This window comes from Salmo salar, chromosome ssa04 (genome assembly GCF_905237065.1).
Source record: "Salmo salar chromosome ssa04, Ssal_v3.1, whole genome shotgun sequence".
Classification (NCBI taxonomy): domain Eukaryota; kingdom Metazoa; phylum Chordata; class Actinopteri; order Salmoniformes; family Salmonidae; genus Salmo; species Salmo salar.
Genome location: NC_059445.1, coordinates 57104475 through 57120746, shown reverse-complemented (window position 1 = coordinate 57120746; position 16272 = coordinate 57104475). Strand labels below are relative to the sequence as shown.

The 16272-nt window shown below is 42.4% G+C and overlaps 2 protein-coding genes across 5 annotated transcripts in view; both read right to left on the bottom strand.

The window, feature by feature from the left end:
• adora2b (adenosine A2b receptor) overlaps positions 1 to 1319 on the bottom strand; it is a 31228-nt gene extending 29909 nt beyond the window's left edge. Inside the window, exons 1-2 of the mRNA XM_014197287.2 lie at positions 1204 to 1319; positions 518 to 976 (exon numbers count right to left, since the gene is read on the bottom strand). Of these exons, the coding sequence (XP_014052762.1) occupies positions 518 to 837 (320 nt within the window). The 5' untranslated portion in view covers positions 838 to 976; positions 1204 to 1319. The remainder of the gene's footprint in view (positions 1 to 517; positions 977 to 1203) is intronic.
• A 1000-nt stretch (positions 1320 to 2319) lies between these two features.
• The window catches only part of LOC106603510 (cytospin-B), a 192337-nt gene continuing 178384 nt past the window's right edge, over positions 2320 to 16272 (bottom strand). For all 4 annotated transcript variants that reach the window (XM_014197290.2, XM_014197289.2, XM_014197288.2 and 1 more), the window contains 2 exons: positions 10398 to 10457; positions 2320 to 3458 (listed from right to left, as the gene is read on the bottom strand). In XM_014197290.2, the coding sequence (XP_014052765.2) occupies positions 3369 to 3458; positions 10398 to 10457 (150 nt within the window). In that variant the 3' untranslated portion in view covers positions 2320 to 3368. The remainder of the gene's footprint in view (positions 3459 to 10397; positions 10458 to 16272) is intronic.

Genomic DNA, 16272 nt, shown 5'->3' with positions numbered 1-16272 from the left:
GGGGACCAAGACACACAACATCCCAAGAACGTCCTAAAAACATCCTTTTGATGTCCCCTGGACAAACCGTGAACTAGACAAAACTTCCAAGAGACCATGACACAACGTCCCAAGAATGTCCTAAAAATGTCCCTGGGATGAGCCGGGAACTAGACAAGACCTCTAGGGGCCAATGACACAGTGGCCTGACCACTTTAGACAACCATTTTGTGACGTTATCCTAACGACTCATTAAATGTTGTTTGCAGGCTAACTGTTATGATTTTGTATTGTGAATGTGTTGTCTACTGTATTGTTCTTGTCCTTTTTCTTAACGCCATTTTAAACGTGTACATGATACAATAAGGTCAGTAAAGTAGCCCTAATTGAAGTCAGTCTTGAAAAACATTATTTGTATCGGGTTAATTATTTGTATCGTTCCTTAATTACTCCCAAGTACATGCTATTGATTCATTTAAATCACAAAACACAGACGCTCAATGTTTGTCAAGCTATCAAAATGCATATAGGTACTCACCTGAGGGGTATTTTGACGGCCAAATATCTATCAATTGCAACTGCAAGGAGGCTAAAAATTGAGCTTTGAGTCAGTACCAAAACAAAACAGGCCAGGAAAAGACATCCATAGAAGTCCAAAAGTATACCGATGCTTATGGTTATGGCAAAGGGGATGGCAAGGCAACCCACCAAAATATCTGCCACAGCCAAAGACACCAAAAAGTAGTTCGTAGTGGTTTTCAGAGTGGTGTTGATGGCGACAGCCCAGCAAACCAATACATTGCCAGAGATGGATAAAATAGCTATAAATATCTCAAATACAATATAGTACTGAATCATCTCAGCAAATATTTCAGAACATTAGGTCTGTCAGAAATAAAAGTGTCATAAGGCAGACTGTTCTAGTGGGTCCAAAAGAGATAGTATTTTTGCTGTATTCCAAGAATATTCCAAAAGTATGGTTTGCGAAAACAGCCATCTGTGAAAAGAAAAAAGACCATATAGTATACTTTACTGTTCTCCAAAGCAAACCCTGTAATTACAATTGTTGGAAATGTGAATTATTTGCAGCTTCGTATCGGTTATCATGCGTCTAACAAAAACGATATGGTAACCTATTACAACTAGTCTAACCAAGCCACATGTTAGTCAATAGACATTAAAAACATGAAAACTAATATCTGAATTTCTTTTTGGGTTGCTTACCCCTCTTGAAACTTTGCATTATTTGCCAGTCCTTTGAAAATATACTACACTCCTCCAAGTATCTGTTGCGCGGCGGTATTGGAGACTCACTTTGGAAAGTCACTAGTTCCGTTCAACACATGGTATTTGAAGTAACGAAAAAAAATGTATAACAGAGAGTAGGCTAGCCACGCCTCAAATTCAGCGATGTCTACAGACGACGTGCAATTCTGCAAACCACAGTTCCTCTTTAATGAAGCTGAGACAAGAGTCATCATGTGTAAAAGCGTAATTAGGCACCCTTTACGCACCCATTAAATTTGGTGTAAACAATGAACCAACATGCTTTCAGGTTGATGTAGTAGTTCTTTACTGTGCAGGCAAAAACCCACCCAAGACATCTACATATGTCTTTAATTTCAAGGCTATCCCTTCACGAATGTCTAAAATATGTGGTGGATTGATTCATCCACTTAAATTTCCACCCACGTGTAACTGTCCTCCCTCAGTCGGAATGATCAAAGATTATATATATATATTGTCAGTCTAGGATCCTCTACTTCTTTTTAAGTGAGGTTTGCATGCAGGATAGAGAACACACTCACCTGTTTGAATGGCATGTACCAGCCTGTCTGCACTATGGAGTAACTTTAGAAATGCATTAGGATATAAGAATGGCCCTGATGGCAAAACAAAAATACCTCTCCATTTTCCACTCTGTTTTCCCATACATAAATACTTTTACAACCCTGGCATAGAGGGTTTAATAGGCTTTTTGGAAACCCAATTAAAAGTGGTACCAGTCAGGGCAATAGATACTGACAACACCAACTACAACCCTGCTGCAACACAAACCAAATAATATTAGGTGCAATGTTGAAATCTGTAACATTGACTGGTACTCTAATTTACGTAGGCTACTTTCATTCCGGATTATATCAAAAGCCTTCTTCCAATCACGAAACACCTGTCCACTTCCCTCTATAGCCTGTAACAAAAGGAGAGGGGAAATTAATATATGGGTACCTACAGTAACTCACTCAGATGACAACCAATCTCTTCTAACACACATGCAGGCGCGCACACACGCACACACACGCACACACACACACTAGAAAGTATGAGAATGACCAGTGCTGATTGACGAAATACTTTATTTAACAATATCCACCTCTGAGTAAATCTCTGAAATCTCAGTAAATAAAAAATGCTCACATACATTTCCTGCATCATTCTCACATTTCCCAGCACATATGTAAATAAATAAACACTGTACAGCACTTCCTTCTTTATAAGAGACAAACCATAACTGAAGCTGCAAATTCAAGGTTGTTTGATTGATTCCAGACAGTATAAAGTGTCCTTCATGGTACATTTGGATGACATTTTCATAAATGTCATAGTTTGAATACATTTTGCAGTTGTTGTTCATTCGACCATCCCCAGTATGATAGCTCCAGCTGAAAGATGCTTGCTGAAGACAAAATCATATTGCTGTGCAAGAACTAGAAACAACACTTGCTAAAGGACACATCATACAATGGTTTGATTGAGTCAGTCAGTCAGTCCCACAGCGTACAAACAGCGAATACATTCTGTATTAATAACATAAAAGTGAATGTAAAATCTAATTATTCAGAGCTACATGTAGTGTTGTCAATTCATGTTAGTATGACATCATAGATGGCAACATGGGTCGGTCTCATAACAAAAACAAAGGCAATGGTTTCTTTTGGATAAACAGAAACCAGGCAATTTTATTTGATATAGGCTTCTCATGTAAAACCAAACTCTTCCTTTAAAGTATAATTTCAAAGTAATCATTGGACTTCACCTAAACAGCCCAATATAATTGCAGAGTGTCTTCTTCATGTAAGTGCTAACAACAATGTTTTATATTTCTTATACGCAGTCAGAGAATTCAGCATTCTGACACTCAGCGTCAATTGTACCATTATGTACAAAACAGTAACAATAAGCAAGATCAAACTTCAAATGAACAGGAGGGTTCTTCGTGCGTTTAGTGTTGAGATGGATGCAAGTGTTGAGGGGGTTGAGACAGGGTTCTAGGGTTCCATGTTGAGGGAAGAAGACTTGGACCGGACAGAAAGTGCTGCTGTGCCTCCATTCTTCCTCTTCTTCTTCCTCCTCCTCCTAATCCTCCTTTTCCTCCTCCTCTTCTCTGGTCAAGTCTCAAAGTACTTGTAGATCTGAGAAACGTACTGCATGACACTCTGCCAGTCCGGTCTGTCCGTGTGCATCAACTCATCAATGTCCTGCAAGGACAGACACACAGACAGAGAAAAAATAGAGTTCACTCAACAGTATGATGTAGGAGCATAATACAAAATGTCATACATTGATGCTATATATAAACATGGGCATATTCTACATATATTTTATAATACACCAGATTGACACAAATCAGAGGTAATAATAATGAGACAGACATCGAAGGCTTAGTCCTTAGAGAAACAAGCTGGCCTATACAGGGCTTATACAGACTACCTGTTCTTTACTGTGATACTGCCTTCAGAGCAGCCCTAGCCAGGTTTGGGTCAGCTTTACATAGCAGCCTTAGCTTTAGTTGTGTTTACTAGTGTGTCACCACCACCATATACGGTCAACTGTCAGACGTAATCAGTCTGTCGTCTGGGCTGAAAGCGTTTGTTTGGGTTTCATGACAATGGCATAGATCTGGGAAACCCATAAACAATGTACACTGAACAAAAATATAAACACAACATGTAAAGCTTTGGTCCCATGTTTCATGAGCTGAAATAAAAGATCCCAGAAATGTTCTATACGCACAAAAATCGTATTTCTCTAAAATTTTGTGAACAAATTTGTTTACATCCCTGTTAGTGAGCATTTCTCCTTTGCCAAGATAATATATCCACCTGACAGGTGTGGCATATCAAGAAGCATATTAAACAGTATGATCATTACATAGGTACACCTTGTGCTGGGGACAATAAAAGACCACTATACAATGTGCAGTTTTGTCACACAACACAATGCCACAGATGTCTAAAGTTTTGAGGGAGGAATGTCCACCAGAGCTATTGCCAGAGAATTGAATGTTGATTTCTCTACCATAAGCAGCCTCCAACGTCGTTTTAGAGAATTTGGCAGTACTTCCAACCGGCCTCACAACTGCAGACCATGTGTGTGTGGGCGAGCGGTTTGCTGATGCCAACGTTGTGAACAGAGTGCCCCATTGTGGCGGTGGGGTATGGTATGGGCAGGCATAAGCTACGACAACGAACACAATTGCATTTTATCGTTGGCAATTTGAAACCCCCCATCCAAATGAACATGAAAACACGCAGTCGCCTGTTATTATTGAACTTATTTTTTTAAATGTATTTAACTAGGCAAGTCAGTTAAGAACAAATTCTTATTTACAATGACTGCCTAGGAACAGTGAGTTAACAGCCTTGTTCAGGGGCAGAACAACAGATTTATACCGTGTCAGCTCAGGGACTCGATCTAGCAACCTTTCGGTTACTGAACCAACACGCTAACCGCTAGGCTACCTGCCGCCCCACCTTCTAACGTGGTATGGATAAAGAAGGGAGTGATTAGTGACACACGAGAGCAGCACTCGCCAATTTGTCATTTCATACCGCAGTTACACCTCAAACGCCATTAACACTCGATCTGATTGAATCGAGGCCTAAGACTTAGTTAGTTGGCAAACGTCATGACACAGACATCCAGTTGGTTTGGACTTCGGTAGTCTCGGGTTGCCATCCCTCCAAAATCACAACATTGCAATGAATTCCTTGGAGGTCTGGAGATTCATTTTTTTGCAAAAACGGTTGACTCCCAGCGACAAGATTTTGATTGGATGTTATGTAACAGTATAGCTTCCGTCCCTCTCCTCGCCCCTACCTGGGCTCAAACCAAGGACCCTCTGCACACGTCAACAACTGCCTCCCACGAAGCATCGTTACCCATCGCTCCACAAAAGCCGCGGCCCTTGCGGGGCAAGGGGAACAACTACTTCAAGGTCTCAGAGCGAGTGACGTCACCGATTTAAACACTATTAGCGCACACCCCGCTAACTAGCTAGCCATTTCACATCGGTTACAGTCACATTTCAAAAACCCTCCCCCACACGCCCATAGAAGGGGTGTTGTGTGTTATGTGCGTCACTGTTTTCCGTCTGGGTTGTTGTTGTCTATTATAGTGTAAAGTGACAGTTTTCAAGTTATAAAGCGTACCGAGAGTACACTTTATACCGGCAGTCTGTGATTTATATTCATTGAAATAACGCTGGTAAAGTCAAATGTCACAACATGTTAGAAACTGCTCCGGTGACAAACACACTTTTTCCCTTGTTCCCATTTGTCCACATGGCTGCTGGCCTCGCTTTGCTACCACCTAAAAGATTTCCCATTATTTCATTTCTGTAAGGATCCAAAAATCGGAGACAGTGGGAGAACCTATTCAAGTAAGTAAATACATTTTTAAAATGTAAAAAAACCCGATGTATTATTAGCTAGCTAGACCCAACTTGCATCCTGACTGTAACAAACCTGACTCTCCCAAACACCCAGCTACCATAGTAAGCCTTGGCTTGATCTTCGCATGCACCGAGGACAAAACGCCACATATAATGTAGGACATGGAAAACACCATTGTCAAGTTAAGTTAACATCCACTAGACCTAACATACACTGTAATAAAGAACACATGGTGTACCAATGCCTAAGCCTGATACATCCACACAGATATCCCCTCCACTAGGTTTACAGGGAAATCACAGTACAAATATTTATTTTAAAATAACTATTACTCGTGTGTGTTGACTCAGAAGGATTTGCATTCATTTAGTTATTCATTAATCGTGCTATTAGAATCAAATCAAAGTTATGGCAGGTGCAGCGAAATGCAGTTATACCTAGCAATACGATAACAATACACACATAATAAAAATATAAAAATAATACAAATAAATATCAGAACGAGCAATATACACTGCTCAAAAAAATGAAGGGAACACTAAAATAACACATCCTAGATCTGAATGAATGAAATAATCTTTTTAATTACTTTTTTCTTTACATAGTTGAATATACTGACAACAAAATCACACAAAAATAATCAATGGAAATCCAATTTATCAACCCATAGAGGTCTGGATTTGGAGTCACACTCAAAATTAAAGTGGAAAACCACACTACAGGGATCTCCTCCCAGACCTGGACTAAAGCATCCGCCAACTCCTAGACAGTCTGGTGCAACGTGGCGTTGGTGGATGGAGCGAGACATGATGTCTCAGATGTGCTCAATTGGATTCAGGTCTGGGGAACGGGCGGGCCAGTCCATAGCATCAATGCCTTCCTCTTGCAGGAACTGCTGACACACTCCAGCCACATGAGGTCTAGCATTGTCTTGCATTAGGAGGAACCTAGGGCCAACCGCACCAGCATATGGTCTCACAAGGGGTCTGAGGATCTCATCTCGGTACCTAATGGCAGTCAGGCTACCTCTGGCGAGCACATGGAGGGCTGTGCGGCCCCCAAAGAAATGCCACCCCACACCATGACTGACCCACCGCCAAACCGGTCATGCTGGAGGATGTTGCAGGCAGCAGAACGTTCTCCACGGCGTCTCCAGACTCTGTCACGTCTGTCACATGTGCTCAGTGTGAACCTGCTTTCATCTGTGAAGAGCACAGGGCGCCAGTGGCGAATTTGCCAATCTTGGTGTTCTCTGGCAAATGTCAAACGTCCTGCACGGTGTTGGGCTGTAAGCACAACCCCCCACCTGTGGACGTCGGGCCCTCATACCACCCTCATGGAGTCTGTTTCTGACCGTTTGAGCAGACACATGCACATTTGTGGCCTGCTGGAGGTCATTTTGCAGGGCTCTGGCAGTGCTCCTCCTGCTCCTCCTTGCACAAAGGCGGAGGTAGCGGTCCTGCTGCTGGGTTGTTGCCCTCCTACGGCCTCCTCCACGTCTCCTGATGTACTGGCCTGTCTCCTGGTAGCGCCTCCATGCTCTGGACACTACGCTGACAGAAACAGCAAACCTTCTTGCCACAGCTCGCATTGATGTGCCATCCTGGATGAGCTGCACTACCTGAGCCACTTGTGTGGGTTGTAGACTCCGTCTCATGCTACCACTAGAGTGAAAGCACCGCCAGCATTCAAAAGTGACCAAAACATCAGCCAGGAAGCATAGGAACTGAGACGTGGTCTGTGGTCACCACCTGCAGAACCACTCCTTTATTGGGGGTGTCTTGCTAATTGCCTATAATTTCCATTTTGATTTCACAGAAGTGTGATAGACTTGGAGTTACATTGTGTTGTTTAAGTGTTCCCTTTATTTTTTTGAGCAGTATATATACAGTGCCTTGCAAAAGTATTCATCCCCCTTGGCGTTTTTTCCTATTTTGTTCCATTACAACCAGTAATTTGAATGGATTTTTATTTGGATTTCATGTAATGGACATACACAAAATAGTCCAAATTGGTGAAGTGAAATCTGAAGTGAAAAAAATTACTTGTTTCAATAGATTCTAAAAGAAAAAGTAGTGCGTGCATATGTATTCATCCTCTTTGCTATGAAGCCACTAAATAAGATCTGATGCAACCAATTACCTTCAGAAGTCACACAATTAGTTAAATTAAGTCCACCTGTGCAATCTAAGAGTCACATGATCTGTCACATGATCTCAGTATATATACACCTGTTTTGAAAGGCCCCAGAGTCTGCAACACCACTAAGCAAGGGGCACCACCAAGCGAGCGGCACCATGAAGACCAAGGAGCTCTCCAAACAGGTCAGGGACAAAGTTGTGGAGAAGTACAGATCAGGGTTGGGTTATAAAAAAATATCAAAAACTTTGAACATCCCACGGAGCACCATTAAAACCATTATTAAAAAATGGAAAGAATATCGTACCACAACAAACCTGCCAAGTGAGGGCTGTCCACCAAAACTCACAGACCAGGCAAGGAGGGCATTCATCAGAGAGGCAACAAAGAGATCAAAGATAACCTTGAAGGAGCTGCAAAGGTCCTATGGTCCTATGGACAGATACAGTGGAGATTGGAGTATCTGGCCATCAAGGAAAACGCTACATCTGGCGCAAACCCAACACCTCTCATCACCCCGAGAACACCATCCCCACAGTGAAGCATGGTGGTGGCAGCATCATGCTGTGGGGATGTTTTTCATCGGCAGGGACTGGGAAACTGGTCAGAATTGAAGGAAGGATGGATGGTGCTAAATACAGGGAAATTCTTGAGGGAAACATGTTTCAGTCTTCTAGAGTTTTGAGACTGGGACGGAGGTTTACCTTCCAGCAGGACAATGACCCTAAGCATACTGCTAAAGCAACACTCGAGTGGTTTAAGGGGAAACATTTAAATGTCTTGGAATGGCCTAGTCAAAGCCCAGACCTCAATCCAATTGAGAATCTGTGGTATGATTTAAAGATTGCTGTACACCAGCGGAACCCATCCAACTTGAAGGAGCTGGAGCAGTTTTGCCTTGAAGAATGGGCAAAAATCCCTGTGGCTAGATGTGCCAAGCTTATAGGGACATACCCCAAGAGACTTGCAGCTGTAATTGCTACAAAAAGTTGTCTCTACAATGTATTGACTTGGGGGGTGAATAGTTATGCACGCTCAAGTTTTCAGTTTTTTTGTCTTATTTCTTGCTTGTTTCACATTAGAAAATATTTTGCATCTTCAAAGTGGTAGACATGTTGTGTAAATCAAATGATACAACCCCCTCAAAAAATCTATTTTAATTCCAGGTTGTTAGGCAACAAAATAGGAAAAATGCCAAGGGGGATGAATACTTTCGCAAGCCATTGTACAGCACCAGTCAACATTTTGGACACACCTACTCATTCAAGGGTTTTTCTTTATTTTTACTATTTTCTACGTTTTAGAATAATACTGAAGACATCAAAACTATGAAATAACATATATGGAATCATGTAGTGATATATTTTAGATTCTTCAAAGTAGCCACTCTTTGTCTTGATGACAGCTTTGCACACTCTTCACCTGGAATGCTTTTCCAACATTCTTGGAGGAGTTCCCACATATGCTGAGCACTTGTTGGCTGCTTTTCCTTCACTCTGAGGTCCATCTCATCCCCACACCATCACACCTCCTCCTCCATGCTAAACGGTGGGAACCACACATGCGGAGATCATCCGTTCACCTATTCTCTGTCTCACAAAGATACGGCAGTTGGTACCAGAAATCTCAAATTTGGACTCATCAGACCAAAGGACAGATTTCCACCGGTCTAATGTCCATTGCTCATGTTTCTTGGCCCAAGCAAGTCTCTTCTTCTTATTGGTGTCCTTTAGTGTTTTTATTTAATTTATTTTCAACTATCTTCTGTATACCACCCATACCTTGTCACAACACAACTGATTGGCTCAATAGCATTAAGAAGGAAATAAATTCCACAAGTGAACTTTTAACAAGGCACACCTGTTAATTGAAATGTATTCCAGGTGACTACCTCATGAAGCTGCTTGAGAGAATGTGTGCAAAGTGTGCAAAGCTGTCATCAAGGCAAAGGGTGGCTACTTTGAAGAATCTCAAATATAAAATATATTTTGATTTGTTTAACACTTTTTGGGTTACTACATTATTCCTTTGTGTTATTTCATAGTTTTGATGTCTTCACTATTATTTTACAATGTATAAAATATTAAAAATAAAGAAAAACCCTTGAATGAGTAGGTGTGTCCAAACTTTTGACTGCTACTGTATATAAATGATTTATAGACAGTATGGACAGTATATGAATACAATGATGGTGTGTGTGTGTGTGTGTGTGTGTGTGTGTAGCGTCAATATGTGTTTGTGTGTCTGTGTGTGTGTGTGTGTGTGTACGAGAATGTCAGTGAAAGTATGTGTGAGTGTGTGTATAGAGATCTGTGAGTGTGCAATGTAAGTGCAAATAGAGTCAGTGCAGGTAGACTGTGGGTGAGGGTGGGCAGCCATTGGTTAGCTGGTCAACAGTCTTATTGCTTGGTGATAGAAGCTGATCACTCTATCACTCGATATAATGCAATGATCTAATCAAATGTTGCTTCTGTAGATAAATCAAAGCAGCATAGTCATTCTGTAGTTAATCAAATCAGGTAATTTGTTTAGTAATAAACCAGATCAAAGCGTCTATGCTACTTTGTTGTATTGTCTGGTCTCTGTTTGTTCAGTTCAACTCACCAGGGAGGGTTTGATGCCGATGCTTTCTGCAGCCTGAAACGCCAGGGACAGATTCTGGCCCTGTAGGAAAAACAAAGAGAGTTGATCATTAGAGGGCCTCACTCCTCCTATTCTTCCTCTTCGTCAAACTCTTGAGTGTGCCGTCCTTGGCCAGCTCTCTTGCTATCTCTCTCAGAATGACCTTCTTGATCCAAATCAGTCAGGTTTCAAGACTGGTCATTCAACTGAGACTGCTCTTCTCTGTGTCACGGAGGCTCTCCGCACTGCCAAAGCTAACTCTCTCTCCTCTGCTCTCATCCTTCTAGACCTATCTGCTGCCTTTGATACTGTGAACCATCAGATCCTCCTCTCCACCCTCACCGAGTTGGTGCTTGCCTACGGAGCTGTGAGGGGAACGGCACCTCCGTACCTTCAGGCTCTGATCAGTCCCTACACCCAAAGAAGGGCACTGCGTTCATCCACCTCTGGCCTGCTCGCCTCCCTACCTCTGCGGAAGCACAGTTCCCGCTCAGCCCAGTCAAAACTGTTCGCTGCTCTGGCACCCCAATGGTGGAACAAGCTCCCTCACGACGCCAGGACAGCGGAGTCAATCACCACCTTCCGGAGACACCTGAAACCCCACCTCTTTAAGGAATACCTGGGATAGGATTAAGTAATCCTTCTAACCCTCCTTCCCCAAAAAAGATATAGATGTACTATTGTAAAGTGGTTGTTCCACTGGATATCATAAGGTGAATGCACCAATTTGTAAGTCGCTCTGGATAAGAGCGTCTGCTAAATGACGTAAATGTAAATGTAAATGTCATTCATAACACACTACAGAGCCTCCCTCCTCCTCCTCCTCCTTACTTATAACACACTGCAGGGCCCTCCTCCTCCTCCTCTCCTCCCACCTTCTCTTCCCCCCCCCCTTTTCTTCCTCACTCATTATCACACAGCGCGCTGCAAACAGCAACAAACAGAACACATCTCCAAAGAAAACAACTTCTAAACACACAGGGCATATTCCTTCTGGAAACTACACCAAACAGTTTGCACGAGGGGGAGGGAGAGGTACAGGGAGAGGGGGAGGGAGAGGTACAGGGAGAGGGGGAGGAGAGTCAAAGAGTCACTGACCTCTGAGACGTAGAATTACTTTGACCATCAAAGTGTTTGTCTTTGGCTAGGACTAGGAAACATTCAAGACTATTATTATTTCAATATTATTTTTGAACAGATAGCCTAGGTTGTTTGTTTTGGACAGGCCCATAATGTCTGCTGCATGAAGAGGCTGAACACCATGGTGTTGGAGTCCAACAGTAAATATTTTGGTATAAATAACATTATTTTCAGCCATGACAGAGAGCTTGGATGAATGGAATGATAGAGGATCTAAATAACATTCTAGGAAAAGAGAACTTCTGCTGTCAAAGGGGGCCTAGGAACTAGGAAGTGGCTCAGCAGAATGCATTAAAGCCAACACACAGCCCTCACTGAAAAATTCACTGAGGTCATGCCATGTAATTTTAATTATTTAACTAGGCAAATCAGTTAAGAACAAATTCTTATTTACAATGACAGCCTACCATGAACTGCCTTGTTCAGGGGCAGAACAACAGATTTTTACCTTGTGGCCAGGAAAAACTCTCTAGAGTCCCATTATACATCCTGAAATTACCAGGTTCTGACCACTAGATGGTTCTGTTCCTGTTATTAGGTGGAAACAAGTGTGATCCCCCCTCCTCAATATTAAAGGGATAGATCACCCGAATTACAAAATGACATATTGGTTTCCTTACACTGTAAGCAGTCTATGGACATCAATCAGATTGACAATGGCGTACGATTATGATGGCGCCGAAGAGGATGGCTGACGTTTTACATGCTCCTATCCAACTGTGCAATTATGTGAGTTTTTTTGCATTGTTTGTAACTTATTTTTTTACTTATTTTGTACATAGTGTTGCTGCTACCGTCTCTTATGACCGAAAATAACTTCTGGACATCAGAACAGTGATTGCTCACCTCGAACTGGAAGAAGCTTTTGCCTATAACGAGTCCGATGAGGATATACTGCTTTCCAGGGAACAGGCCCAAATCCACGCCATTTGCGTGAAGAAAGTACGGAGGAAAATGGGGAGCAGGTCGGGCTGCCTGCTGAGAATCTTTAGGCGAGCGAGTAAACTCCCATTGCCATTCGTTCTACTGGCTAACATGCAATCATTGGAAAATAAAATTGATGACCTACGATTATCCTAACAACGGGACATTAAAAGCTGTAATCTGTTATGTTTCACAGAGTCGTGGATGAACGACGACATGGATAATATAGAGCTGGCGGGATTTTCCATGCACCGGCAGAACAGAGAAGCTTTGTCTGGTAATACGAGGGGTGGGGGTGTGTGTCTATTTGTCAATAACAGCTGGTGCGCAATGTCTAATATTAAAGAAGTATCGAGGTATTGCTCACCTGAGGTAGAGAACCTTATGATAAGCTGTAGACCACACTATCTACCAAGAGAGTTCTCATCTATATTATTCGTAGCTGTCTATTTACCACCACAGATGCTGGCACTAAGACCGCACTCAACCAAATCTATAAGGCCATAAGCAAACAAGAAAATGCTCATCCAAAAGCGGCACTCCTAGTGGCGTTAATGCAGGCAAACTTAAATCAGTTTTACTTCATTTTTACCAGCATGTCACATGTGCAACCAGAGAAAAAAAACTCTAGACCACCTTTACTCCACACACAGAGATGCATACAAAGCTCTCCCCCGCACTCCAGTTGGCAAATCTGACCATAATTCTATCCTCCTGATTCCTGCTTTCAAGCAAAAACTAAAGCAGGAAGTACCAGTGACTCGCTCAATACGGAAGTGGTAAGATGACATGGATGCTACGCTACAGGACTGTTTTGCTAGCACAGACTGGAATATGTTCTGGGATTCATCCAATGGCATTGAGGAGTATACCACCTCAGTCATCGGCTTCATCAATAAGTGCGTCCCCACAGTGACCGTACGTACATATCCCAACCAGAAGCCACGGATTACAGGCAACATCAAGCATTGAGCTAAAGGCTAGAGCTGCCACTTTCAAGGAGCGGGACAATAATCCGGACGCGTATAAGAAATCCCGCTATGCCATCAGACAAACCATCAAACAAGCAAAGCGTCAATACAGGATTAAGATTGAATCCTTCTACACCGGCTCTGACTCTCATCGGATGTGGAAGGGCTTGAAAACTATTACGGACTTCAAAGGGAAACCCAGACGCAAGCTGCCCAGTAATGCGAGCCTACCAGACGACATAAATGCCTTTTATGCTCGCTTTGAGGCAAGCAACACCGAAGCATGCACGAGAGCATCAGCTGTGAGCAAGACCTTTAAAGAGGTCAACATTCACAAAGCCACGGGGCCAGACAGATTACCAGGACGTGTACTCAAAGCATGCATGGATCAACTGGTGTCTTCACTGACATTTTCAACCTCTCCCTGACCGAGTCTGTAATACCTACATGTTTCAAGCAGACCACCATAGTCCCTGTGCCCAATGAAGTGAAGGTTACCTGCTTAAATGATTACCACCTCGTAGCACTCACGTCGGTAGCCATGAAGTGCTTTGAAAGGCTGGTCATGGCTCACATCAACAGCATCCTTCCGGATACCCTAGATCCACTCCAATTCGCATACCGCCCCAACAGATCCACAGATTACGCAATCTCAATCACACTCCACACTGCCCTTTCCCACCAGGACAAAAGGAACACCTATGTGAGAATGCTGTTCATTGACTACAGCTTAGCGTTCAACACCATAGTGCCCACGAAGCTCATCACTAAGCTAAGGACCCTGGGACTAAACACCTCCCTCTACAACTGGATCCTGGACTTCCTGACGGTGTGCCCCCAGGTGGTAAGGGTAGGCAACAACACGTCTGCCACGCTGATCCTCAATACTGGGGCCCCTCAGGGGTGTGTAATTAGTACCCTCCTGTACTCCCTGTTCACCCACGACTGCGTAGCCAAACACGACTCCAACACCATCATTAAGTTTGCAGACGACACAACACTGGTAGGCCTGATCACCGATAACGATGAGTAAGCCTATAGGGAGGCGGTCAGAGAACTGGCAATGTGGTGCCAGGACAACATCCTCTCCCTCTATGTGAGCAAGACAAATGAGCTGATCGTGGACTACAGGAAAAGGCGGGCCGAACAGGCCCCCATTAACATCGACGGGGCTGTAGTGGAGCGGGTCGAGTGTTTCAAGTTCGTTGGTGTCCACATCACCAACGAATTATCATGGCCCAAACACACCAAAACAGTTGTAAAGAGGGCACGACAAAACCTTATCCCCCTCAGGAATTGTTCTACAGCTGCACCATCAAGAGCATCCTGACCGGTTGCATCACCGGAGCACCAAGTCTAGGACCAAAAAGCTTCTTAACAGCTTCTACCCCCAATCCATAAGACTACTGAACAATTAATCAAATGCCACCGGACTATTTACATTGACACCCCCCCCATTTGTTTTGTACACTGTTGCTACTCACTGTTTATTATCTATATCTATTATCTATGCATAGTCACTTCACCCTACATGTACAAATTACCTTAACTAACCTGTACCTCCGCACACTGACACAGTACAGTATTATTTTTTACTTTACTTTATTTGGTAAATATTTTCTTAACTCTTCTTGAACTGCACTGTTGGTTAAGGGCTTGTAAGTAATCTTTTTACTGTAAGGTCTACACTTGTTGTATTCGGCGCATGTGACAAATAAAGTTTGATTTGATTTGAATTCATGCTTTGGGTTTGTTTACCTGGCCACTGTTTCAAATGCTTTTTCATTTATGGTATAAATCGTACCTATATTAGCATGTTTGCACTTTATGACCAAATCATAATTAACTTCATTGAGTTACACAATACATTTTTAAATACTTTAGGATGATTTGGACATGAAGCTCGAAAATGCTCAAATAGGTACCATTGGCTTGCATTGGATTTGTGCCACAATACTAAAAAGTTTGCATTTAAAACAGTGGCCAGTTAAAAAAAAACAAAGCATGGACTGTTGTCATAACTTGCCCATAAACTGCTAACAGTGTAAGGAAATAAACCTAATAGAATGAAAAACACCATCTAGTGGTCAGAACCTGGTTATATCAGGATGTATGACGGGACATAAACCTCACAACTTTAATGCCTAATGTCTCTGAAAAGGGAAAAATAACTATCCCCAAAATCGCTGGGAATACATTACATAGTATGAAGAAACAATACTCCATACTACTTGTCAGACAGAGAACTGATACTCGATACTGTTTGTTGAGGTGGAATTGGCGTGGGTGGCTTTTGACAATTTTAGTTTGTTTGCTCATGTCTTACTCATTGGTAGAAAAACGTTTGTTCCAAATTGGATGTCCGGTACTATATTTATTGAATATTATATGAATCCTATGAATTAAAATGGCCAATTTGGGTGGAATCAATTAGGATAATTTCTCAGAGATCAAATTATATTTCAACAAAATAATGTTGCAGGAATGCTAATCTTATCTGTTTGTAACTACAGAAACGATTTCACAACAATCTGAGATTGTTTCTTTTACTTTTTGAGATGGAACGACCCACTGGGGATGGGCTAGCCTTGTCGCTATCATCGGGATGGCACATGAGGGTGTTACCATAGTAATCAACCTGTCTTATTTGTCACGTACAACATGCAGTATCGAGGTGTGTGTGCTTGTGTGTGCGTGTGCCTTGGTTTAGTCCTTTTTTGTTTATGGTGAGCTGATTGAATTAACACAGGGCTGCTAAACCCAACCCATAACATGGGTTGTCTGTTTGCTGTCTGTTTGCTGTGTGTAACGGCTGTCGTTGA